Source organism: Delphinus delphis, chromosome 10, assembly GCF_949987515.2.
Source record: "Delphinus delphis chromosome 10, mDelDel1.2, whole genome shotgun sequence".
NCBI classification, from domain to species: domain Eukaryota; kingdom Metazoa; phylum Chordata; class Mammalia; order Artiodactyla; family Delphinidae; genus Delphinus; species Delphinus delphis.
Window position 1 is genome coordinate 61,736,348 of NC_082692.2, and position 26,444 is coordinate 61,762,791.

Sequence of the window (26,444 nt, forward strand, 5' to 3'; positions counted from 1 at the left end):
GGAGACAAGAGGGAGGCCTGGGTTCCGTTGTGGTGAACAGGGTGGCCGTGGAGAACAGGAGGCAGAGGAGATTCATCCAAGTTGAGCCGAAAATGAAAACTGGACACTCGGGGCAGAGGGAGGCTTTGCGGCCCTGGCGGGCGAGGGCAGTTGGATGGGGAAAGGCTGCAGGTTGCAGAGCTGGACGCAGGGCTCCAAGAGGCAGAGGAACAAGTGAGGAGGCTTGAAGGGGGCTGGGAGCTGAGGCTTGGGCTGAGGGGGCAGCACGTGTCTTGAAGCGAGGGAACCTCTCGGGGGGCCACCATCAAGACTCTGTGCCCCTCGGGTGTTTCCAGGGCTGAATCTTGGTGTTTCCAACAACATCATGATGGAGCTGGACCCGAGATCATCAGACAGATGTCCCTGGCAGGCAGCCATTCACAATGAGTCCAGTGTGGAGGTGAGGGCCCCCAGGCTGTTGCGTAAGTGGCTGGCTGCCTTCTGGCAGGTTCCTGCCTAATCTGAGGAGCCCTTTCCTTGCCGTGCTGAATATTCACTCCCATGATGCCTTCGACACCTGAGCCCAGACCCAGTGGGCCATCTGCTTTTAGGGGGAGGCCGCCCACCCACGGTGACACCTTCACTTCCTGTCCAAGAGGCCTAAACCTCTCAGGGATGTTCTAGGACACTCAGTCAATAACAGTGCTGAAGACCAACCCCCAGCAGAGTGTAGCAGGGGCTGCGTCTCCAAACGTCTCAGCGTTTGCTCCCGCACCCTCCCCGAGGCTCTTAGCAGCTCTGACTGTGGTCAAACCTCCTACATCTCACCTCCTCCCCTTTTCATTTCAGAAGGGACAATGTTCATTGGAGTAAACAAGCAAGAAGTAAATAAAAATAACCCATCATCCCACCAATGAACAGTTGTCAATCCTTGCTTCCAGGCTTTTCGCTATGACTCGATAATGGTTAGATACGGAAGTAGAAGTGTTTTGCCTCTCACTTCATTCACATTATAAGATACTGTGAACGCTCCTGTTCGTTCAGTGGTTCCCCTACAAGAGAACTGTTCGTGGTGGCTTCCTGCTCTGGCATGTGGGCTCATGGTGGCCGATCGGCCCATCTCCTCTTGGGGGCTCTGAGGATTTACAGCTGTCCAGTCTTCCCAGGGTTGTCATAAACCCTCTCTCAGCCAGATCTTTGGACTAATCTGTGAATATTTCCTTAGGATAAATCCCCAGAACTTTAATTGTGAGGTTAATTCCAGGATTTTCTTCAGAAGCAGAATTTGCAGCTGGAAATGAGGAGGTAAGTGGGCCAACTGCTGGCCTGTGTGTTCTTCCTTCCTTGGCCTCCAGTCCAGATCCCAGACTCCTAACCCTGATTTTTGCAGCATCTGAGTGTTTTTCAGGGATTCATGAAAATCTTCCCAGGAAAAGGCCATTGATTTAATTTTCCTTTCATTTGGAAGTCTCTGTTTTTGTAAGAAGTCTGGTGGGAAATTTGCCTTCATGATTATGCCTGAGAGGTGGAAGTGGGACGGGGAAGGGAGCTGCATTTCTTCATTCAACAAAGTATTATTTTAAAAAATTTTATTGCTGTACAACACATATAAAGGATGCATATCTTAAGTGTCCCTACGATGAGTTTTTACATATAAATACACCCATGGAACCACCACCCAGGTCAAGGTGAATAACATTTCCCATATCCTGGAAGGTCACCTGCACTCCTTTGTAACATCAAGGAGGGCCTACTGTGGGTGGTGATGGGGATGCAGCCGGGAAGGCAAAATTAAGGTCTGCCCTGTGGCTTAGCGGAATGGGGACACTGTCACAGTTCTGCTGGTGCCAGGACATGCCCCTCACGGAGTCTAGGCCCCGCATGGATCAGTCGTGTGGGTCAGCTGCCTGGTGGGTTGGGGGCAGGGGCTCAGCGCCTTCCTTTTGCTGCAGGTGTGGGGGGTGCAGGGAGCCAGAGTGGTGCAGGCGGAGTTGTGTCAGGGGAGTTCTGTCCCCACTTCACCTCCTGTGTCACCTCTCTGAGCCTGCTTCCCCACCAGCAACATACTAACAATAGTTCATTTAATGAGCTAATAAATGTTTATCTCGTAGTCCTATTGGGGCGGGGGGAGCACTATGGTCATTCCAAGTGTCTAAATGAGAAACCTGAGGCACAGAAGAGATTAAGTAACCAGCCAAGGTTCTACAGCTGGTAAGAGGGAGAGCTGGGATTGCAACCGAGAGGCCACTGTTCCTATAAGATATCTTATAAAAACAAGCATCTCACAGGTTTTGGTGGCGGGGAGATCCTGGGTCACAAACAGAACTGTTTTGTGACAACAACAAGCCACTGTGGCTATAACAACTTCTACCTATCCATCCAGTCATTATCTACCCTCAAAGGCTGGGTGAAAGCCTGGGGTACCCTGGGACCGATGCCCCTCTGGGGCTCAGGCTGCTTGTATTCCAACAACAGAGAGAGAGGGGTTTTTTTTTGCTGCAAAAGACAGCTGACATTTAACTTGCCCCCTGAAGTGCCAGGTGGTGGGCCAGGCCCCTTAGGCCAGGCCCCTTACGTTTATATTATCTATGGAATCGTCCCAACCACCTGGTAGGCTTCCCCTCCATGCTGTAGTGAAGGGAGTAAAGGTCAAAGGGGAAAGGGGAAAACACCCGCCAGGTTTCAAACCAAGTCTGTCTAGGCCCGTCGGCAGGATTCGCAGAAGCCGCCTGCTTTGCGTGTCTACTTTTCTGTCTCGGGCATCTGCTGTGCTAGTCCATCCTGGCCACTACTGGTCTCTGGGGGAGACAGACTTGTTCCAGATGGGGTGATGTGTTAGGACTGATGGATTCTTCTGGGAGGCTTTTGTAGAGTTCAGGGTGTGGCCAAAGGGGGATATGTCCACCATGTCACGTGTCTTTGCTTAGGTCAAGGTGGTGGTTGGCAGCCCCCGCACGCTGTCGTAGGCAAGTACCACCTGCTAGTGAAAAGTGGAAACAAACATATCTTCAAGTCTGAAGAAAACATGTTGTACCCAGGTTTCTTTTCAACCCATGGTGTGAGGGTAACGTGAAACTCAGGTCAGCTGGGGAAATGTGTCAGGTGAGACTCATGGGAGGAGGCAAGAAGCAGCGCCTACTGTATGCCTCGTGTGGTCCGTGAGCTTTGCTTGCCGTCCAGGTGCTTTAAAACTAGGTGAAGGGACCAGACCCAGGGACAGATCATGGGCGGCTTTGGAGCAGCCCCTCTGTGGCTGAGCTCCTTGGACGTTTCACTTCTCCCCTGCCTGACCCCCGCCATCTGGCTTTGGCCTCCACCACTGTACGGAGGCTGCCCTTGTTGGGGGCGTCACCCCAGCTTCTTACTTGCCTTCTCCGGGCGCAGGGCCTGAATCCTGACAGGTGTTTCCTTCCTCCTGAAAACTCTCTGCTCTTTTGGGTCTCCCCTCTCCCCTCCACGTTTTCATTGGCCCAACCCCTTCCTACCTGCGGCTCCATGGGAGCCTTTGCGCAAACGGCACTGGAGGGCATTCCTTCCCCCACCAGCACCAGCCCTCTCTCCCGTGGCTGCTGGGGAGGGCATCTCGCCACAGCTTCACATGCGCTCGTTAGTTACCAGACCTTCTCCACACCCGCACTGCTACAGCCACCTAGAAGTTAAAAACTCAGGTGTACAAGCTAGAAACCAGGGAGCTGGTTATTTATTTATTTAGCGTTTGGAAATGATTTCAAGCTGCAGAAAAGTAGGCAAAAATGGTATAAAGAACATCCATATGCCCTTTATCCAGATCCACTGTGAACATTTTGCCCTATTTTCTTCATCATTTTCTCTCTCTTCCTCTCTCTCTCTCCACACACACACACACACACACTTTATGTCTGAACCATGTGAGAGTAAGTTACATACATTGTTGCTCTTTAACGAAAAATATTTCAGTGTGTACTTCCTAAGAATAGGAATATTCTCTTGCTACACTGCTGTTATCAACTTCAGTAATTCAGTGTTGACATAACATTGTATCTAATCTACTTACTGGAATTCCAACTTAGTCAGTTGATGCAATCATGTTCTTTATAACATTTTTTTCCCTCCAGTACAGGATCCAGTCCAGGGTCACATACTGTGTTCAGCTGTCCTGTCTCTTTACCTCCTTTAATCTGGAACTGTTCCTCAGCCTTAGTCTTTTTTGATATGGACATTTTTGAGTAATAGACCCCCTCGGCCCCCCCCCTTTTTTTTCACTAGAACATTCCTCATTTGGGGCTTGTCTGATGATTCATGATCTTTATTTTTTTGTTTTTATTTAATTTGTTTGTTTGTTTAATTAATATTTATTATTGGCCGCACTGCACGGCTTGCAGGATCTTAGTTCCATGACCAGGGATCGAACCTGTGCCCCATGAAGTGAAAGCGAGGAGTCCTAACCACCGGACCACCAGGGAAGTCCCAATGATTCATGATCTTCAGATTCAGGTTATGCCTCCCTGCCTGGAATATTACATAAGTGACGCTGTGTCCTTCTCAGGACATCACATCTGGTGGCACACAGTGTCCACCTGCCCCTCACTGGGAATGTTAAATTTGATCATTTGGTCAAAGTGTTGTGCAATTTCCCTGCTGTATAATTACTATTGTTTCCTTTGTTACTAATAAGCAGTCCTTGTCTTGTGGCAACACTTTCAAGCCGTGCAAATATCCTGGTCCTCATGAAAATGCTCCCCCCCTAGATTTACCAACCACTGACAGCTCATGCCTGAACCAACCTTCTCTATGATGGTTGCACAGTGATTTTCCAACTCCAGCTCTCCCTCCACACTTACCTGCTGGGCCCTGGTATTCTCCTGTAAGCAAAGCCCTCCCTTCACCAATCTGTCTATCATCTGTCTATCTGTCTGTCTAATCTATCGATCATCTATCCATCTATGAAACAATCTATCTGTATGGACTCAGGGATCTCATTTGTTCCCAGTGGTTTACAATCATTCCTGTTCTTAATTATGTTTATGTTCAGACTGTCCCACGTTTGCCCAGTGGAAGTCCTGCACAGCTGGTCAGGAAGCGAGCATCTTTTTGATACCTGTCTTAGCTCTTGCCTCCCATGTCTTACCCCCCAACACACACTGTTTCAAACCCCTCGTGTAGACCTTGAGGGACCTCCCACCCCACCTCTCCCCCAGGCCAGGCAGCTTCCTCCTGTGACAGGTCTGCCTGTGTCCAGGGGGTGGATGATAACCCCATGTGCATGTGTGCCCTTGCTTCAGAGGACGTGGTTTTCACGGCTAATGAGACAGAGTGAAATGAGAGCATCCCCCACAGCACTGGCTACTGTTACATCTGTTGTGTCGACTCTGTCAAAAAAAGCCCTGGAACTTTGGTCAGGTGATGAATTGGTCATCCTATGGCTGGGCCAGGCCCCACCTTTTTAGTTACGTAGTAGTCAGTAAAGGTTATGCAGAAATGTTTGTGAGCCTCATGCCAAACCCCAACCCTATACATGTGACACTTGCCTAGAGAGGGGTAACCCTCCCCCTGAGAACATGCAGGCAGGTGGCAGAATCAGAGCTGGGCCTAGGGCCTTTCCCATCCCCCTCTACTGTCTGCCACCCCCCACCCCCACTTCACAGTGTATTTTTTTTTTTTTCACAGTGTATTTATCAAAGAACCAACCACCTAACAATTCACAAGGAAGCTCCATTACAAGTGAAATATTGACAAAGATAAAGAATTTCTAGAACTTTTTTTTTTTTTGGCCACCCCTTGCAGCTTGTGGGATCTTAGTTCCCTAACCAGGACTGAACTCGGGCCTGCGGCAGTGAAAGCACAAAGTCCTAACCATTGGACCAGAAGGGAATTCCAAGAACTTCTAAAACTTGAGGGAGATTTTCTAGAAGACTTTGGTCTGGAGACCTCTACTCCGTGGAAGAATGAATGTCTCTGTGCAGCCACGAGGCAGAGCAACAATGTGGAAGGAGGAAGGGCTCCATGGCTCTAAATGCACAAATCCAGTGGCGAGGACTTATGGCACCAGAAACTTCCAGCCTTTTGTCTCACCACCTTTTGCAACAAAAAAACTTCTGGAAAATGCCATACTCTACACAACTGCTTGGCTGCCCCTCCCCTCCCTGGGTCTGGATGCCTAGGATAGGATGGAAATGGGGACAACAGGGGGGGGACCCCCATGAGTGAGGCCTGCTGTGTGTACTCTGCAAAGTGCTTCACAAGCATCCTCTTGTGAATCCATCCCTGGGGGGCAGTTACAATCACTCCATCCCTGGGGGGCGGTTACCATCACTACTTACAGGTGAGGGGGTGGAGGGAAACAAAATGGGAGGAAGTGGTTAGCACAGGAGGTGGGGAGCAGGTAGCGAGTTGGTGGGGGAGCAGTCACCAGAGGAAGGAAACAGAATGAGGACCACAGCAGTGTGGGGAAGAAGGGATCACCTGAATCCTAGGTAATTGCCCCTCTGAGAAAATCAAGGGGTAAATTTAACAACCTCAAAGAATTATGACCATGGAACTTTCCCAGACTCTTTCTGAAGATTATTAGCTATTCCTTTTATTTTGGTAGTTTCCCTCTCAGATTACAAAAATAACACAGGTATTTCAACTCTGTAAATATACTAAAACCATTGAATCATCCAGCTTATAGGGTGGATTTTATGGGCTGTAAACTATATCTCGATAAAGTGGTTTAAAATAAATATATCAAGAGAATTCAAAAAGTAACACATATGTTTATCACAGAAGACCTAGAAGGCTTAGAAGACACAGAGACATGGAAAGAAATGAAATCATAATCTCCTCCCTCAGTGATAAATACTTCACGTTCTAGTGTGTGTCATTCTTTTTCTATTACTAATTCATGCTTACAGAGTTGAGATAATGTCATATGTGCACAACTTTGTAGTCTGTTTTGTTTATCTTGATCACAAAGGGATTTTCTCCGTGGTATTAAAAACTCTGCTGGTATGTCTTTATAATGGCTGTGTAATATTCCACCCCATGGCTCTGTGGGTTTACTTAACGGCTGCCTTGGGTATAGACCTTTAAGTGGTTTCTGGTTTTCCATGCTGTGGGAGACTTCTTTGTGAGCCTGTGGGCAGAGTTCCTTGCTGGGAGATGAGTGGTCCCACAGGGTGGTTGTGAAGTGCAAATTAGGGAGTATGTGGGAACTCCTTGGTGGTCCAGTGGTTAGGACTCCACGCTTTCCCAGGGCGTGGGGTCAATCCCTGGTCGGGGAACTAAGATCCTGCAAGCCATGCGGTGCAGCAAAAAGAAAAAAAAAAAAATTACGGGGTATGTGTTAAGTTTCTGGCATGGAACAAACACTTGTTAATGGCCTCTTTCTTCATTTCCCAAAACAACTGCTGCATTTGTCTGTCAAGCCAGATCCTCCTGGAGACCATGGAGCTGAAGCACCCCACGCCAGGGTCCAGGACCCTGTGTGCTCTGGTAGGTGTGGGAGGCCTAGTCATGGCCTCCATCTCCCCTGCATGGACATGCCGTTCGGTGCCCTGCCCTTTCTCTCCTAAAGCCTGCTCTGGGGAAAGCAGTGGCAGGGGGGCCCCTTGATTCCTAGAGACATCCCCTCATCTTGCCCATCAAGTACACATAGGGATGGACACGACCCCTAGTTCCAGCCTCTCCTCTTCCAGGAAGATCTCTGGCTGTGAAGTCAAGGATTGGTCACTGCTGTTGGTCACACAGGTCTCAGATCAGAAGCCTCCTCTTCAGGGAGATTTTTCGTGGCTCCCCGGCCAAAGGAGCCTGCTGCTCTCACATCCACCTGCTGTCTTTTCTTCATAGCACTTGTCATTCCTGAAAGTGTTCGTGTGTTCCGTGTTTACTGTCTGACCCCCAGTACACCCCCAATACCACTTCCCAGACCAGAACATGAGCACCTGGTCCTGTGGGGACCAGGATCCCCAGCTCTTACAGGGATCCCACTTGTTTGAACTATAGCAGCTCTGAGAGTCCTTCATAAGTATTTTTAATCCAAATAATAATAAATCATAAATAATATTACAAAGAATACATACACTGAATCTCAGTATAAAAAATTCTGATAATACAGAAGCCTGTAGAGTAATTTTGCCCCAAATTTGATGCTGTCTTATGCTGTTTACCAATTGCTCAGCAGTTATTAGGTCCCCCCCTCCCCCCACCCCGCTGGACTGTAAGCTCTTTAAACTATACCTCAGTGCTAGGCCTGATTGACTACTCAAAGCTATCAAGAGATCTACATCTGCTGAAGTCTATTTTGAGTGCAGAACCCCAGCTCTGCAGCTTGGAAGCTGACCCCACAGCTTGACCTCTCCAAGCCTCAGCTTCTGCATCTGCAAATGGTATTCACATGGAATTCACTCTTCCTGCCTGCAGGCTGGGCTCCAGTTGGGTAAGCAAATTATTCCAGTTCCTTTGGGACATTCCTGGGTTTAGGACTGAGAGTCCGTGTCCCAGGAAACCCCTCAGTCCTGGGCCAGCAGGATGGCTGTCACCCTTGTCCACCTTGCCCAGAGCAGCTGTTCTCAAATGGTTTGGTCTCAGGTCCCTTTTACACTCTTACAGACTATTGAGACCCCAAATCACTTGTGTTTATGACTTCTTTTTTTTAAGGGAATTTTATTTTATTTTACTTTTTTTTGGCTGCGTGGGGTCTTTGTTGCTGCACTTGGGCTTTCTCTAGTTGCGGTGCGCTGGGGGGCTACTCTTCGTTGCAGTGCACAGGCTTCTCATTGCAGTGGCTTCTCGTTGCAGAGCATGGGCTCTAGGTGCGCAGGCTTCAGTAGTTGTGGCTCATGGGCTCTAGAGCACAGGCTCAGTAGTTGTGGTGCATGGGCTTAGTTGCTCCGCAGCAGTGTGGGATCTTCCAGGACCAGGACTCAAACCCATGTCCCCTGCATTGGCAGGCGGATTCTTAACAACTGTGCCACCAGCGAAGTCCCACGACGCTTCTTTCTGCAAATATTTACTGTTTCAGAAATTTAAACTGGGAAGTTTAAAATATATTTATTTAACTGATTCTAAAAGAATAATAAATTCAACACATTAACATAAATAAACACATTTTTGTGAAAAATACCTATTTTTGGAAGCCTAAAATATGTCAGGAGAGTGGCATTGTTTTACATTGTTCTAAATCTCTTTAATGTCTGGCTTAATAGAAATCAGCTGGATTTTCCTACCTGCTTCTGTATTCAATCTGTCCAGGGGCATTGTTTTAGTTGTAATATAGGAAGAAAATCTGACTTCCCCCGGATACGGAGGTGGAAAAGGCAGGCATATCTCCATAGCCTTTTCAGATAATGGTGGATAGTCTTCTTTGATTCTACACCCATGTGTAACAACTGGTGGTTTTGTAAAGTTGATCACTGTGTGGAATCTGAAACCACGTCAATCAACTTTTCATCTTCGGTCCCTGTGGGAGAGAATGAGAGGGAGAAACACAAATAACGCCTGGGGTTTACTGTGCAAATCATTTGGGTCACAGACCTCGGGACAACCTGGCAAACACCCCAGGAACACTCTCCAAGGCCCAGAGAGAGAGACAGGAGCCATGGGGCTGCTCTTGCCACCTGGGTGGTGGGCAGCTGTGTTCATCTCTAGGTGAGTCTTAAATGCCGCCTTTGTGGGCTGGCTGTGACTGTGTACCTGACCCAGGGGGATGCCCCCTCCATGGTCGGGGCTCCCACTCCCTCCTGGCCTGCCTGGTAGTTCCAAGTAAGTGACTGGTATTGTACCCATGGGGCCCTCTCGCTGGCCCTCAGGGGCCCAGGCACAGAGCGCACGGTGCCCATGGAAGGATATGCCTGCTCCTGCCCCTTTACCACCAGGCCGAGTTCTCCAGCACAGGGCGGTGGGCTGGAGTGTGAGGAAGTAGAGGAAAGGGGACTGGGCTGCTGGCAGGCGAAGCTTGTACTGGTCTTGCTCTAGTTCTCAGGGGTGCAGGTGGACTTGCACCCTCTTTCCAAGCTGTGTGACCCCGGGCGAGGCTCTGAGCTTCTCTGGGTTTCTGTCGGCTCATCCTTGGGTTAATATGAGGACTCAGTAACATGTAACAAGTATGTGTTATGTGTTATGCCTGACACGTGTGTACCTATTCCCAGGTGATTCTTATGTGTTGGAGTTTGGGAAGCAGTGGGCTAAGCCACTGCTTATTTTGAGGACACCAGCCCAGAGACATGGGGCAGGCGGCCCAAGGTTGCACAGCAAGGTGGTAGTTGAGTCAGCAACACTGACTCCCAGGGCAGTGCTCCCTCCCGACGTGTGGGCACCTCTTTAGCCTGTGACCCAAGCTTGAGCACTCAGACCTCCCAGGTATTGCGGCAGTCACTTCCGAGGTTAGGTTAGAAAAGATTCCATCGCATGTGAGGGAATCTCAGGACCCAAGCTGACTCTGGAGGCCTCCGCTGTAGGCCTGACAACTTTTCCCCTCCTGGGTCCCTGGTTACTATTGCTCCTTCACCCCTAGAAATATGTTGCTGTCTGTGGGCCTGCAGGAGCTACTGTGAATCTGTGGCCACAAGGCAGGGCTTCTGGTCAGGGCTGCCTGACTAGCACTCCCACCCTGGGCAGGGGAACTGGATGGGCAGTTGGCGCGTTGGTTATCTGCTGCCATGTAACACGTTACCCCCAAATGTAGGGCCGTAACACAACAAATCCTTATCATCTTGCAGTGTCTGCAGGTCAGGAATCCAGGCACGGTGCTCTAGCTCAGGGTCCTTCAAAGACTGTAGGCCTCTTGGGGCTCTCGACTGGGTTGGGGGCAGGCGCTCACACGTGGCTGCTGGCAGTCTCAGGGCAGGGACATCAGTTCCTCACCATGTGGGCCCCTCCACAGGGCTGCTCACACCAGGTAGCTGACTACTGTCAGAGCCAATGAGCGAGAGAGGGCGACCCTAGGATGGAAGCTGCAGCCTCTTTGTAACCTCGTCTCAGAAGTGACATCCCATCACTTTGCCGTGCTCTGTTGTCTAGAAGTGAGTCACTGGGTCCCGTCCACATTCTGGGAGAGGGGCTTCTGCAGGGAGGAGGAGGGCATTACTGGGGGCCCTCTTAGAAGCTGCCTACCACACCTGGGAAGAGGAATTCGCTTTGTTCCATAGGAAATATAACACCGCCCATTAGGATTTTTGAAAGCATGAACATCTTTGGAGCCCAGCATCACTCCCCGTCCCTCCCCGCCACCCATTGCTCTGTGGATGCGTGGGTCCAGGAGGCACTGACAGGCCGGGGCCACTAGTTGGGACAGGAGGAAAACAAACATGTCATCTGCAGAACACCTTTAGGGAAAGGTAGGTGTTCTAATGATTACCATTTTACAGAGGAGGAAACTGAGGCACAGAGAGGTCAGCATGTGCCTCAGGTCAGCTGGCTGGTACGCTCCTTGGCCCTTTGTCCTGGTCCAACTGCACCCTCCCCATGTTCTGAGATGCTCTGTGGGGCCGCACTGGGGGCTGTGTGGCCAGGCTGGGCTAGGCTGCCAACACCTTGTTCCGCTGGGGGTGGGCACTGACCATCCCCCTCGGGAAACCAGGGGCCAAAGGGAGAAGTACCAAGGGTGGGGCTGATCACCCCTGCCTGGTGTCATCTCAGAGCTGAGAGCATTGGGCATCCCAGCACACAGCATGACCGCCTACGATTCAGCCCATGACACTGAAAATAGCCTCACGGTAGACACCTACCTGAATGAGACAGGCGAGCCATCTCTAGCATGACTGAGATTCCATCTGACATGTCTCTGCCCATCAGAGTGTATTCTTGTTGGTTTTGTGTCAGTCTTTCTTTAAGTAGGGCTTTCAGGCCTGGGGAGAGGCAAGCAGGCCTTGCACCTCTTTTTAAAAATGTCCTCATTGAGGTTTTTGTATTATCTGACCAGCCGATTCAACTTGCTATGACCTTCAGTGCTTCCCAGTGCTCCCCAAATGAAATAGCAGTTCCTCACCTGGCCTTCCAGCCCCTGCAGAGTCAGCCTCCAGTTCCTTTCCTGACTTTACACCCCAACTGCGCTGCTCCCTCTTCCCTTAAATGGCTTCCCCCCTCCAGACCTCTGCCTCTGCTTTCCCCATCTGCTACTTTCTTTTCTGAGGTCTCTGCTATCCACGTGCCCCTTGCCCCCCGCCCCCCAATGTGTGTTTTGTTTGTTTGCTGTTGCTGTTTGTTTAGTAACTTTCTTGACAGAGTTCTGCAAAGTCTGTATTCTTTGTTGTACGTGGCCACTGAAGTCTCTGCTCAGCATGCTTAGTGGTCAGCTAATGACTGGACAGGAATTTCCATAAACGTCTTGGATTGATAAGTCTCCTAGCTTTTGCCAAGTAGCTCTGTGTAAATTTGGGGTACACATTTAGTGCTGTGGCAGGCAGTTTTCAACTCTGCCTTACCCTTCACTTCCTGCCTGTGCAGGGACTCAGGGTCAGTCAGAGGTAACAGCTTATGGCCTTCTAGGTCTTTCCTGGGCATGTGCACAGCCCTACACATGCATGTGGCTTTCTAGATTCCCAGGAATCTGTCTGAGCTTTTCAAAGCCCCTATGGATGTTATTCAGCTTTTCCTTTTAAGTTTTTTGGTGAGCTTTTTCCCTCAGCTGTTACTGTTGCCTTAGGCAACTTCAATGACAAACAATGCCTTTTTTTTTTTTTTTTGACAAATGCTTTTGGGTTAAGGCAAATTATAAGGAGTGAGCTCTGAATCAGCTCAAAGATAAACCTCATGGGTTGGGGTTTCCAGGGGACTGCCAGAATGAGTTCCCTGTGGTGGATATTTGGAGATCCAACCCCTTCTTCTCCCTTCAGAGGTGATGAGGCTGCTGGTTTTCACTATGATTGTGGTGCTGTTGGATTTTAAGGCTACTGTGGAGCTGGGGAGAAAGGGATGGGAATCAGCAAGTTAAAAAAATCATAAAACACTGTATTGTTACAGAGAATAAATGCTCCTCAGATAGTTGCAAGCCTTTGGTTAATTTCAAGGGTTCTGAAAAAGTTGATTTTGACCATTTTTGCCAATGTTCTCATTGCTTTTATGGAGGAGTGAATTTTCAGAGGTCTTTATTCGGCCATTCCCACTGACTGACGTCAGAATGCGCTATTTTTCAGGCATGGTGATTTGAACACCTATCTGTGAATTCATAGCCCTTGGGCCCCTGGAATGTCCCTGGAGTCCAGGCTGGTGGGTAGGCTGCTTCTGCTTCCGGGTGCATTGGGACATTGGGCCCGTGGAGGAGCCCTCTAAGGAAACTGCTTCTGGGTCTCATTCAGGCTCCCCTGAGGAGAGGGAGGTCATGGACCATGCCTTCTCCTTCTGCCGTTATGAGAGCGAGTACAAACTACCCCCAAAAGAGGACCTTCTTTAGATGTATGTCCAGGCAGATCCTGTGCTGCTGGGAAACCCTATCAAGTTCACCATCACTCTCAAAAGAAAGACAGACAGCTACCCCAAAGACTGTCACATCTCGGGCTCCCTTGAACTGCAGACATACACGATCAAAAACGCCACCAGCCTGGGCATCTTTCATAAGACCACGCAGAGGCAAGGTCAAGGTACTGGAACCATGGGCAAGAAGAGGGATCAGAGTCCCCACTATCTGAGATGCCCCTCTTCTCTGTGGACTATGTCCATACACTAACAAACTTGTGCATATGAGTAAACACAAACAAACATTTATTAAGTACCTACCACCTGGTAGTTACAAGGAATCTAGGCACAGAGAAAACGGGAGCCAAATAGACTACTAGTCCAGGAGCCTGGGGTCTATCACAGACTCAGAAATTAGGGGTGCTGGAAGTGTCATTAGAAGTCTTCTTTAATGATGGCAAAGATTTTATCTCAAATGCCTAATCTAATCAATGGGTTGTGGGTACCCAGGGCAGTTGAGAATGGGCGGAAAGCCCCCAAAACAACTGTGATGTCTCCATGGACTCAGGATGGGAGCCTGGAGAACGCAGTCAATTATTATTCCACCTTGAGCCCAACTTCTTGTTTTCCAAAGACAGGAAGAGACTTACCCAAAATAACCCAGTTCCATCCGTCTAGATTTCATCTAATTCTGTGCTTGATGATCACTCATTCGGGGGGACTATAATAAATGACCACACTCCTCCTCTCTAGCTCTTTGGCAGCACCTGAAGAGACTGTGCCCTTGGACTCCAATACCTACATGGGCAGCCTATGTTTGATGATGAACCAATCATCAAAAGTTTCATAATTGCAGGAATTCTAGAGTCCAAGGAAACGACCTCCTCTCAGGAGTTTGCATCTTTCCAGTACCCTGAGCTCCCTGTAGAGGTTAGCCACCTGCAGGCAGAAGGGTCTCCTGGCTGGAGTTCGGCCTTGGCTTGCGGGTGGGGCCCTAAGAATCCTGGAGGGACCCCTGGTTGGCTTATTCTTTAGGTCAATTGTATTCCTAAGAAAAATGACACCTTGTTTTTCCAAATAATTATTTCTGGAGAAGTGATGGATCAAACAGTTTTTTTTTTTACATTTTTGGTCAACTAAATTCTTAACATTTTAATTTTTGGAATAAGTAATTACTTGCACATTGTACAAAATTCTAAAGATGCAAAAGTTACAGGGGCCCACCCTCCTGGAAGGCAGTTAGCGGTCTTTCATTACCGCTAATGAAAGCGGTAATGAAAGCTGTCTCTCATTATAGCTTTCATTACCGCTGGCAGAATTGGCCAGCCACTTATCGGCACTTACATCTTCTAAAATGCCCTGCACATCCCACTTGCCACCCTCACCCAAGTGGCTTAGTAGAGTATTTCTTCCACCTCCTGAGAGAAGTCTGGGAAAACGCACCTCTCTCCAGGCAGTCATGGTTCCAGGGATGTTTGAGGTGCCTTTTTTTTTTTTGTAATCTTTTATTTTTATTCATTTATTTTTATATTTATTTTTGGCTGTGTTGGGTCTTTGTTTCTGTGCGAGGGCTTTCTCTAGTTGCGGCAAGCGGGGGCCACTCTTCATCGCGGCGCGCGGGCCTCATTCACTACGGCAGCCTCTCTTGTTGCGGAGCACAGGCTCCAGACGCGCAGGCTCAGTAGTTGTGGCTCACGGGCCTAGTTGCTCCGCGGCATGTGGGATCTTCCCAGACCAGGGCTCGAACCCGTGTCCCCTGCATTAGCAGGCAAATTCTCAACCACTGCGCCACCGGGGAAGCCCTGAGGTGCTTTTTAACAGGCGCTCTAGCTTTGCCTGGCTGGCCTGCCTTTTAATTGGCTCTGACGGTATTTCAGGAATTAAGAGGTTTTAGCTAACATATCTGCGTTGCCAAAGGCATGGAGAAACCACAGGGTGTTGGTGGGGAGTGGGAACTGTTTCGGAAGAGCTAGATATTTGGATGAATGTTACAAATGAGGTGAAGCCTGAAAAATGCAAAACATGATGTAAGCCCAGGGGATCCCTGGGTGGAGGATGGGCACCAGGCCTGAGGTGTGGGTCCGAGGAAGAGGGCTCATCCAGGGCCAGGTGGGGGAAGTGGTTACACCAGTGTCAGGTGCTCTGGCCAGATTAGAGGTAGGGGCACTCTGAGGGAAGAACAGAGCTTAGCTTCAGTTCTGCTTCTTTCTCTGGGCTGCTCTGTGAGGCAACTTGACTGACAGGCCCCTTTTGGGATTTGGGGTCTTGTCTGTGAGGAGGTATGATATCCAAGGGTATGGAAGGGAGCCCTGGTGTGGTGGGCGGGAGCCTGTGTATTAACCCTGGAGCTCAGGAAGGGCATCTATGGGAATCCTCCCTCACAAATGTCCCTTGTTTAAAGGGCCTTTCTGGGGAAGCTCCTTGCAACCGTCTGTCTTGCTAGATGGGGCATCTGAGAACCACAGGCTGCAGATGGGGCTGGGTGGTGCAGGACGGTCCTTAGTTTGGTGAAGAGGGATCCCGCTTAGGGCTGAAAAGAGGCCAACAAACAGGTCAGGCTTGAACTCTGGTTGGCATGGGATAACATGTCTTGAGTTCCTTAAAAGAGAGTCTGACAAAGCTCAGGATGTCAGGTTATTTATACATATACATGATTGCTGGCAACACCAGAAGCTAAAGAAAGGCATGGAACAGATTCTCCCCTAAAGCCTTCAGACAGACACACACACACACACACACATTTTCCTGGCTTGATATAACGCATCATTTTGGTTCTATTTCTCTGCTTTAACTTACCATGAAAACATGTACCTGACTCACACACCTTCTCCCCCTCTTCTCATCCCCACCCCACCACAGCTGCCTGACACAGGCAGAATTGGCCAGCCACTTATCGGCACTTACATCTTCTAAAATGCCCCGCACATCCCTTTGACAGACACCAAGTCCTCTGTGGAAAGCCTGGGCGTCTCCCTGCTGTAGACCATTGACCAAGGGTGAGTCCACTTAAGCTGTTCTTACAAACAGTGCAGAAAATCTCTCCAGGACATAGATCTTTGCGCATGTGTGCAGGTATTTCTGAGATGTGAATTCACAGTAGGGGGTTATAGGGTCAAAATATAGATACATTTTGCTAATGCCAAATTGCTTTGGGAAGAGATTGCATTGATTTATTCTCCACCGACAGATCTTTTTGATTTTTGCCGATATAAATGGTTGAATAATTTCACTGTTGTTTTAATTTGCATTTCTATTTGTGAGGCTGAATATTTTTATGTTAATTAACTATCTCCTGTGAATTGCTTGTTCATATCCTTTACCTATTTTGAGTCATTAATTTGTTCGTATTGTGTGTAGTCTTTATACAGAAAAGTGTTATTGCTGCAAATCATTTCACAGTCTTTTTTTAACCTCTAAATGCCTTTCACCACTAGAACTTTGCCATTTTAATGTAGCCAAATTTGTTAATTCTTTCCTTTAGGGATACTGGGTTTCATGTCACCCCAAGAATATGTTTTCTATGCTTTTTCTAAAACTTTTGGCTTTATACTATTAGGCACCTGGAATTTAATTTTTTAGCGTGTGGAGTGATGTAGATAGAGCTCCAACTTTCTCAAATAATCTATCATTTCCTAGTGTTTTGAAATGCTGCTTTCATACATCTGGGTCTCTGGACTCTTTAATTTGCTTATTTATCTTCTCCTACTGCAATGTCATACCATCTAAAGTATTGTAGTTCTATAGTACATATTGATACGTAGTAGGCAAATGCTCCTCACCACTGTTTTTCTTGTCCATAGAACTTTTAAAAGCTGTTGGGATTGAGATTGGCACTGCATTGAATTTACCAAGTTATCGGGGGGAGAATCATGCCAAGTGACTACACTGAGTCTTCCCATCTAGGCATGTGGGATACTGTTCCATTTATTCAGGTCTTCTTTGTTACATTTAGAAAAGTTTTATTGTTCATACACAATTTGCACATTCCTAGTTGGATTACTTGCAAGATGTATTTATAGCTTTTGTGAATGAAATATTTTTCATTATATTTTGTACTTGCTTGCTGGACTATATGGAAACTATTGATTTTGATACGCTGATAGATCTAGCAAAGGACTTGACCAAACTCTAATGCTTTGTTCCTGAACGAAGGTTTCTGACGGTCTGTTTCTTATAGGGTGTCTGAATATTCCAAGGAAAAACCAGTAAACTACTGTTTTCCTTAGACCTTAAGATACAGACAAATTAACTGGGGGAATATTGTTAAAATGTGTATTCTGATTCAGCAGGTGGGGTTGGAGGCTCAGAATCTGTGTCTCTAACAGGGCTCCCAGGTGATGCCAGTGTTGCCAGTAGTGTGGCCCCCCAGAGCACATTTTAGTAGTGAGAGGCTAGATGATATGTTTTCTGTGATCCATCATAAAACAGATGTTCCTCTTGGATTTCATATGAAACAACTGTTGCTAATACGCATGGAGCAAGAACATCTGTAAACGCGGGCAGGATTCCTAGGAGGGTTTGTGAAATGTCAGAGCTGGAAGAGCCCCTGGAAGCTGGTTTAACCACCTTGCTTTACATCGGAGAATACTGAGGCCCAAAGGGGCGGTGGAGTCATCTAAAGCATCAGAGCTGTGTCCCAGATCAGGTAAGTGCTATACTGGGGCCAGTTTATTCTAACTAGCCAGGGGACTGGCCTTTAGCTAGCCTCAGAAACTGAACCTCAGTTTCCTCATCTATAAAATGGGGATAATAACACCTGTTCACCGCATGGCACATCCGTGAAAGTCAAATGGGCCAAACAGCAAGAGGAAAATGGACAGAGAATGGCCTGAGTGCCTAAGAGGACCCAGGTCTGTCTGGCTCCAGAGGTCATGCTTGTTTCTGGCCCTTTGTCTTCCCCCAGGGTGATGGTGAGTGAAGAGGAAGCCTATAGACCCAGGGGGCACAGACTCAAACTGGCTAGACCAGTTGGCGGTAACAATGGGGACAGTGGGGTGTTGTGGACAAACAGGAACAGGAAGGACCGTGGTAAACAGGAGTGGGTGCTGCCACTCAGCTCATCTAACTGAGACGGTGTAGGAACGTGGGCCCTGCACTTCCAGATCTTCTGACCTTTCAGAATAAGCTATAGGAGTGTGTGTGTTCTTCTACAATGTAAAGCTCCTGGGTCTTAAAATGCGGCAATTAATTCAAGTTGTAAAAATCACTCTGTGGATCAGACACAGCAAGTCAGAGGTTAAACTTGTCCTTAGCTTGTCAGTTTATAAACAGTGCTGCCAACAGCTGAGATGCTACTGGCACCCCTGCCCCGCCCTGGTGCCCTGTTCCAACCCTGACAGGCTGCATCTGACTCTCCAGCATGGGTTTAATCATCAGTATTCATCAAAAGCTCCCTAGGTGCTTCTCACAGCACCCAGCATGGATGCCTACGTGCTGTGTCCAGCAATGGCCAGGACCCTTCAAAGAGGCTGAGCTGAGGTTGGGACTCTTGGCTTCTCACACAACTTACTTCCCCTCTCCTGCAACATCCTCAGCTGAATGCATGTCTGTGTGTCTGAATCTTCCACGACGGTGAAGCCAGGTGAGACCATTAGATTCCAAATAAAAGGCATCCCAACAATAGCTGGACTTGAGAAATTTATCAAGTTTAGTTCCAATCAGGTGAAAGAGGTTCATGCTGAGAAGACTGTTCTCATCACAATTAGCCTTTGCCTGATGCCTTGGAAAGAGGCAGCAGCTCTGACTGGCTCTAAGCCTTGGTTGAGCGTTTCAGCATTTCCTGCTTTGGGATTAGCTTTCAGATAATTAGATTTTATTACTCATTAGATTTCAGATGATTAGATTTGATTACTCATAGGAGGGCAGATTCAAGAGCCAGCTGGGTGAAAGCGTTCAAAGGCCAACACAAATCACAGGCAGCAGGACCCACTAGGCCAGGTCGTGTGGAATCACAGGGTAGCCTGTTGACAGCTAGAAACCCCCAGCCTGGGCCACAGAACCTCACCTCCCTGCCTTGAGTCATGGCCTCGAAGAGCAGGGCCACCACTATCTGCAGTCAGAACCAAAGGCGTCCACAGCCACAGAGTCCCTCCCTGGAGACACAGGCTATCAGAAGCTGCTGCCCACTTGCCCCGTGAGGAGGGACCACCTCTTCAGCCCCAGAGTGCATCAGCCCTGGAAGCACTAGCCAAGTAGAGTCTTCTGCCAGAACTGGTCTGGGCCTGCTGGAAATATATTCTCTCCTCGCTCCTCCTCCTGCCTGAAATCCCACCCCTCTTGCTTCCCTGAGGGGGGCCTACCTGAGGAAGAGCAGGTAGACGGGGCCTTTCCCTCGGATCTCTGCACACACCGGGCCTGGGCCTGGGCCTGCCTGCCAAACCAGAAGCAGGACTGAGGGCCAAGTGCTGTCTGTTCACCTTTGACTTTCGACAACTTCAGGCAACTTGAAACTATGGCACGTGAAACCCAACTTCACAGCCCCTACGCTTCCCCATGGTTGGTGAGCCTTCGAGGCACCTGTAGTGTAGTAGGCATGTCCAGTCTTCCACGTGGAAGGAGCCCCAGCCCCTTGGTGGTGGCGGATGACCCAGTGGTCCCTCCTACTTGATGACTGATGGTGTTGGTAAGTTAAAATCAGGAACCTTCAAGGGGGCCAGTGCGGGGGTGGGGGGATGAGGGAGGGAGGGAGGAAGATGGTGAACAGCCCCACCTCTCCTGGTGAGGGAGCCTGCATACCTGCTCCCTCCATACAGCCCCTGAACCTTCTCCAAGGAAGCCACAGCCTCCTCACCTGGTCCCATCCAGACATTTCACTCTCACTCTAACACCTGAAACATCCCCCTCCTCCAGGCAGCGTTGGGAGTGATCGGAGAGCACCCCTACCCCTCATACCAGGCAGGCCCATCCCAGGCCCTTACCCTGCTGAGCACTCCCAGCTCACACGCGGTGAGGACAGCCAGCCCTGTGCTCCCCGGACATGCTGCTGGACCCCAGGTCCCCTTTTCAGGAATGCCTTTCCTTGGGAACCATCTTGGATGTGGCCCTAGATGTGGTCTGTGAATTTGCTGATCCTGTTGCTTCAGTTCCTCTCTCATGGCCAAGGAGGTAAGATCCATCCCTCTGTACCTCCCATTCACTCCCTGATCCCCAGGAATAAAGCTGCCTTTGTGACCCTGTGGGCCTCCACCTCGGGGTGCAGAGGGGGCAGGCCAGCCAGAGGGGTCCTCACTTGGACCAGACCCAGGAAAAGAAGGGTGTTAAACAAGGGTGCCCCTTCCTGACCTTTGGGGTAAAGAAGACATCCCAAGGGGTGCCCCACGTCTGCCCTGCCCACCACCTCATCTCACCAGTGCTGGTGGCCCCATAGGCCTGGCCTGGAAGCAGAGCTGTGGGCAGCAGCACAGGGACCCACCAGAGATGCCCTCTCTGGTAGTGTGTGTGTGCGTGTGTGTGCGTGTGTGTGTGTGTGTGTGTGTGTGTGTGTGTGTGGCGGGGGGCTCTGGCCACCACCCATCCTTTCAGAGAGACACGATGGGCACTGTCTTGGGAGAACTGGCCTAAAACATTCAGGCCAGATTTCTGGTCAGTTCTGCCCATGTGTGTGGTTAGACTCTCTCCAGGACGGACAGTTAAATGCAGTTCTCATAGGGGAGGTCAGAGTTCCGGTAGCTCTAAACAGGTTCTTCCTCCCGACCCTTCAGTGGGAACGGACCGATTTTTAGCCACAAGGCAGGACACCTCCGAGCTGACTCAGGGATTCTAGTATCTATAGAACGGGAGCTAAGTTTGGGTGTTACTGTCATAACTCAGGCTTGCTTCCAACCTCGGCATGTCCCGTGTGTGTGTGTATAGCCTGCTGTTGGAGTCTTCTCCCAAACCAAGCCTGAGCCCTGAAGGTAGCTGAGGCCGCCATGCCTTTCTTCTAGTTTAGGCAGGCACCAGGGGGAAGCCCTTTCGGGGGAGTGACCAGAATCCCTTCAGCCTTTCCAGGTCCATCTCTCCTGATGCCAGTGTCCCACCCCAGGTTCCCAAGGCCAGCCCTGCTCTGTTCTTCCATCACAACCACACAGCCTTAGTTTTCAAAAGCCAGGAGCCTGGGCCCCAACCTTCTCAAGAGAAGACAGACATCCCAAGAAAGGACACAGGCCAGTTCTTTTCTGCCCCCAGGCTGCCCTATTCAGAGCCTCCTTTGCTGGGTGAGGGTGCACAGGCTGTGAAGGGCGCCCAGCCTCGGAGAATGGTTCCTGACAATCCCTCATGGGCAGATGAGCTCAGAGCAAGTTTCTCATCTTCCTCTGTCACCCCTAGTCCACCCCCATCCCCGAACTGGTCCAACGTGGGGAGAGGGAGGAGGGGTCAGAGGACGGCAAAGCCAAGGGGGTGGTGTGAAGGGAGCAGTGGGTGCAGGGGAGCGAGTGGTGCGCAGGAGCCCTGTGGCGATGATGCCGGCACGTAGGATGATGCGGCTGCCTGGTGCCTGGCCCTCTCCCCACAGTATCATTCATCTATCACCTCCACAGAGTCCTCGTCCTTCCTCTGCTCTGAGTGCTCCTCTGTTGTTTCTGTGTTCTCAGTGTCTGACAGCGATGCCACCTGTCGCACCCAGCCACTGTCACTGGGAGGCTTTGGATGACGCAGTCCGGAGAAGGGGTTGAACCAGTTCAGGGAAAAGTCCCCACCAAAGGTCTCTTTGACTGACTTCCAGCTGCTTGTGCGTTCCCTGGGCTGGTGCTTTCGTTTGAGGCGCTCAATGCCCTGGAGGGACAATGGGATAAAGAGGGTCAGCGTGGGACAGCCGTGCGCCATCTTACACACCCCAGGTCCCGGCACAGCAGAGCACCAAGGCCCAGAGCCAGGGGTTCCCAGAGGGTGGGGAGGGGCTCGGAGCAGCACAGCAAGCAGGGCCTGTGTTTCCCACCAACTGCCCTCCTTTCCTTCCACAGGAGCAAGGGTGCCCGGCCAGCTGCTGCACAGTGACCAGGCTGCCCAGTGGCTAAGGGCCAAGGAGTAACATCTCAGGCCTCTGCAGGCATGAGCTGGGCCATCTGTCCGGAGACCACCCAGAAAGACAACCCCTCCCCAAGTATCCTGGGCCACTCCCCCTACAGCAGGCGCAGCAAACCCGCACGAAGGAGGATGATGCGGTTAAGGGGGACAGCAGGAGACACACGAAGCGTGAGGTGAGGAAGCAGAGGTGTGCACAGCGAGTGCCAACATGCAGCGGGCAGCTGGAGGGTGCACGGGGCCGCTGCGAGGGGGCAAAGGCTGGCGTCGAAACTGCACATGCAGTAGACATGCCCTGTGGCCTCTCCCGAGCTGCCCACTCACCTGCCTCTGGCTGTCGGCTGCGCCAGGCCACAGAAGAGGGTGTTGGGAAGGGGGAGAAGCCAAAGGAGTTAAAGGCACAGCCAGGCCAGCTCTCCAGGCCCACCACACCCTCTGCAGAGGCTTTACCCCCACTGGGGCTCTGCCTCCTCCATCTCTTCTGGAAGCCAAGGAGATTTGTCGTGGGCTTCCCAGGCACAGGTACTGCTCACTGACAGCACTTTCCACCTCGGAATGACCTCTGAGTACCTAGTTCTAGGTTTTCTCTTCTTTTCCACACAAGATCCTTACATAACCAGCAAAATTCTTTCTATTGTGCGGGAGAAACTGAGATACACGTACAGACTGAGATCTGGCCACACCTGGGCCAGTTCCTCTCCACCACTCTTTCTTCCCACACCACCTCAGAGGTTTAAGTTTCTTGGCTTTTGGAAAAATGGTAGGTTAAAGAACCTGATCTCAAAGTATCTCCTCATAAGATACTTCCTAATTACCGAGGGTAAAACAGTACCTTTACAGTAAGGAAACTTCGCAGATATAACTTTAACCAATTGAAGTTAACATCACCAATAATGAAATGTATCAACATCACGTGCCCTCCGATACGGTGCCCCAAGAAGGACAGAACATCACTTCACTGGTTTTCCTGCCCAAAAGGCATAATCTCAATCTAATTATGTGAAAACATCAGACAAATGCAGATGTCAGGATATTCCACAGAATATCTTCAACAGGATAATAATCTTCAACAGGATCAAAGTCTGATGAAATTGTTTTGGAACCAGACAGAAGTGGTGGTTGTACAATATTATGAACGTACTAAATGCCACTGAACCACACACTTTAAAATGGTTGCTTTTATGTGATGTGAATTTAACCTCAACTAGAAAGAGGATCAGGTTCATGAAAGACAGAGAAAGACTGAGGAGGAACTAAAGACACAGGACAAAGGATGCAATGTGGCATCCTGGAACAGAGAACGATACTAGTGGGACAACTGGAGAACTCTGAATAAAGTATATAGATTGGTTAATGGTATTGTATCAGTAAATTTCCAGGTTTTTATATTTGTGTTATGGTTTTATAAAATGTTTACATTTGGAAAGACTGATTGAAAGGCATATGGGAGCTCTTTGTACTATTTTTACTAATTTTTTTTTTTTTGGTTAAGTCTGAAATTATTTCTCAATAAAAAGCTAAGAAAAATCTGAGACACGATTTATGCAATACAGTCTTGAACACGGATTAATAATGAGAAGTTGGAAACAATCAAAATGTCCAATAATGATGGCTAAGTAAATTATTCTATAAAGCACAACACTATGCAGTTATTGAAAGTGGCATCAACGACAAGGGCCTAATTTTCAAAATACACAAACAGCTCATACAACTCAACAACAAAAAACAAATAACCCAATCCAAAAATTGGCAGAAGGCCTAAACAGACATTCCTCCAAAGAAGACATATAGATGGCCAGTAGGCACATGAAAGGATGCTCATCATCGCTAATTATTAGAAAAATGAAAATAAAAACTGCAGTGAGGTACCACTTCACACTGGTCAGAATGGCCATCATCAAAAAGTCTACAAATAATAAATGCTGGAGAGAGTGTGGAGAAAAGGGAATCCTCTTAACACTGCTGGTGGGAATGTAAATTGGTATGGAAAACATACCAATGGCTGCTATGGAAAACAGTATGCAGGTTCCTCAAAGAACTAAAAACGGAGTTGCCATATGATCCAGCAATCCCACTCCTGGGCATATACCCAGACAAAATTATAATTTGAAAAGGTACATGCACCCCTATATTCAAAGAAGCACTATTTACAATAGCCAAGACATGGAAACAACCTAAATGTCCATCGACAGATGAATGGATAAAGAAGATGTGGTGGGGAGATATACACACACACACACAAACACACAATGGAATACTACTCAGCCATATAAAAGAATGAAATAATGCCACTTGCAGCTACATGGATGGACCTAGACAAATACCATATAGTATCACTTAAATGTGGAGACTAAACTATAATACACATGAACATATCTAAGAAACAGAAACAGACTTACAGACACAGAGAACAGACTTGTGGTTGACAAGCGGGAGGGGAGGTGGGAGAGGGAAGGATTGGGAGTTTGGGATTAGTAGATGCAAACTATTATATATAGAATGGCTAAACAACAAAGTCCTATTGTATAGCACAGGGAACTATATTCAATATCCTGTGATAAACCACAATGGAAAAGAATGTGAAAAAGAATATATATATATATACATGTATAACTGAATCACTTTGCTGAACAGCATAAATTAACACATCATTGTAAGTCAACTGTACTTCAATAAAATTAAAAAAAAAAAAGTGGCATCAATACAGTTTTACATACACTGGAAAGTCCTGTCCACGTGGTGACAAGGGAAGAAAGCAAAGTTGCATCTGACATCATTGTGGAACCTGGGGTTTGGGGATGGGATTTTATTTTATTTTTTTAAAATTAATTAATTAATCAGCTGAGTTGGGTCTTTGTTGCTGCGTGCGGGCTTTCTCTAGTTGCAGCAAGTGGGGGCTACTCTTCATTGCAGCGTGCGGGCTTCTCATTGCAGTGGCTTCTCTTGTTGCGAAGCATGGGCTCTAGGCGCCCGGGCTTCAGTAGTTGCAGCACGTGGGCTCAGCAGTTGTGGCACATAGGCTCTAGAGCGCAGGCTCAGTAGTTATGGTGCAGGGGCTTAGTTGCTCCATGGCATGAGGGATCTTCCCGGACCAGGGCTCGAACCTGTGTTCCTTGCATTGGCAGGCAGGTTCTTAACCACTGCACCACCAGGGAAGTCCTGGGGATGGGATTTTAGATTTGATTTATTTCTGTAGACTTCCCCCATGTTCCAAATTTTCACCAAGAAGCAGATGTGACTTTTATAATCAGAACAAAAAAGCTGTTTCAGAAAATGGACCTTATTGACACAACTCTTGAGGGAACCTCACGTGGGTCTGGGGCACAGGATGCTGTGCTATTCACGGTCCGGCCCCTCACCAGGCCTCCCTCCTTAGCGGGAGCGGCAATGGCCAGCTGAGTGACTTGCTTTGGGGATTCTGGGTTCCCTTCTTGGGTGATCATTTGCAGCCTGTTGAGAGAGGCATTCTAACCATGACTGCAGGGGTGCTGGGATGTGGCCACTTGGCAGACCAGGCTGCAGAGGGGACACCCAGAAATGACAAACTGGCTGGGTCTGCACTGACTGAGCTCACTCAAAGCCGTGACTGTGGGTCCTTACAACCACCCCGAGAGGAGGCGGGTGTTAGTACTAACGCTCGTCATAGGGGAAGACAGGGGTTCTGAGAGGCTGTGACAGTGGCCGAAGCTCATCCTGCTGGTTGTGCCTCAGAACCAGGATGAGAACTGGTGTGTTCTCTCTGCTCAATGCATTTTCAATTCTACTGCAAATCCTCACTCAAAGGCAGAGAAAAGCTGCAGAGGGAAATGAAGCAAAAGAGCCCACGGGACAACACAGATGGAAAGATGTATCATGTTCTTATACTGGAAGAATTAATATTGTTAAAATGACCACACTACCCCAGACAATCTACAGATTCAACGGAATCCCTATCAAATCCCTATCTGTCTCCTAGAGCAAAGGAAATAAAAGCAAAAATAAACAAGTGAGACCTAATTAACCTTAAACGCTTTTGCATACCAAAGGAAACCATCGACAAAACAAAGACGATCTACAGAATGGGAGAAAATATTTGCAAATTATATGACCAATGAAGGGTTAATATTCAAAAT

At 48.8% G+C, this 26,444-nt stretch overlaps 2 protein-coding genes across 2 annotated transcripts in view; one reads left to right on the top strand and one right to left on the bottom strand.

Annotated features, from left to right (window-relative positions):
• Positions 1-1,797: 1,797 nt before the first annotated feature.
• On the top strand, positions 1,798-19,134 carry TGM4 (transglutaminase 4). Its single transcript, XM_060023764.1, is given in 11 exon segments — positions 1,798-1,873; positions 2,907-3,013; positions 3,016-3,043; positions 11,575-11,679; positions 11,682-11,741; positions 13,233-13,514; positions 14,094-14,141; positions 14,144-14,259; positions 16,189-16,307; positions 18,233-18,239; positions 18,883-19,134. Coding segments are annotated over 11 exon segments (1,200 nt in total).
• The window catches only part of ZDHHC3 (zinc finger DHHC-type palmitoyltransferase 3), a 56,194-nt gene continuing 48,743 nt past the window's right edge, over positions 18,994-26,444 (bottom strand). Inside the window, exon 7 of the mRNA XM_060022323.2 lies at positions 18,994-22,083. Within this exon, the coding sequence (XP_059878306.1) occupies positions 21,826-22,083 (258 nt within the window). The 3' untranslated portion in view covers positions 18,994-21,825. The remainder of the gene's footprint in view (positions 22,084-26,444) is intronic.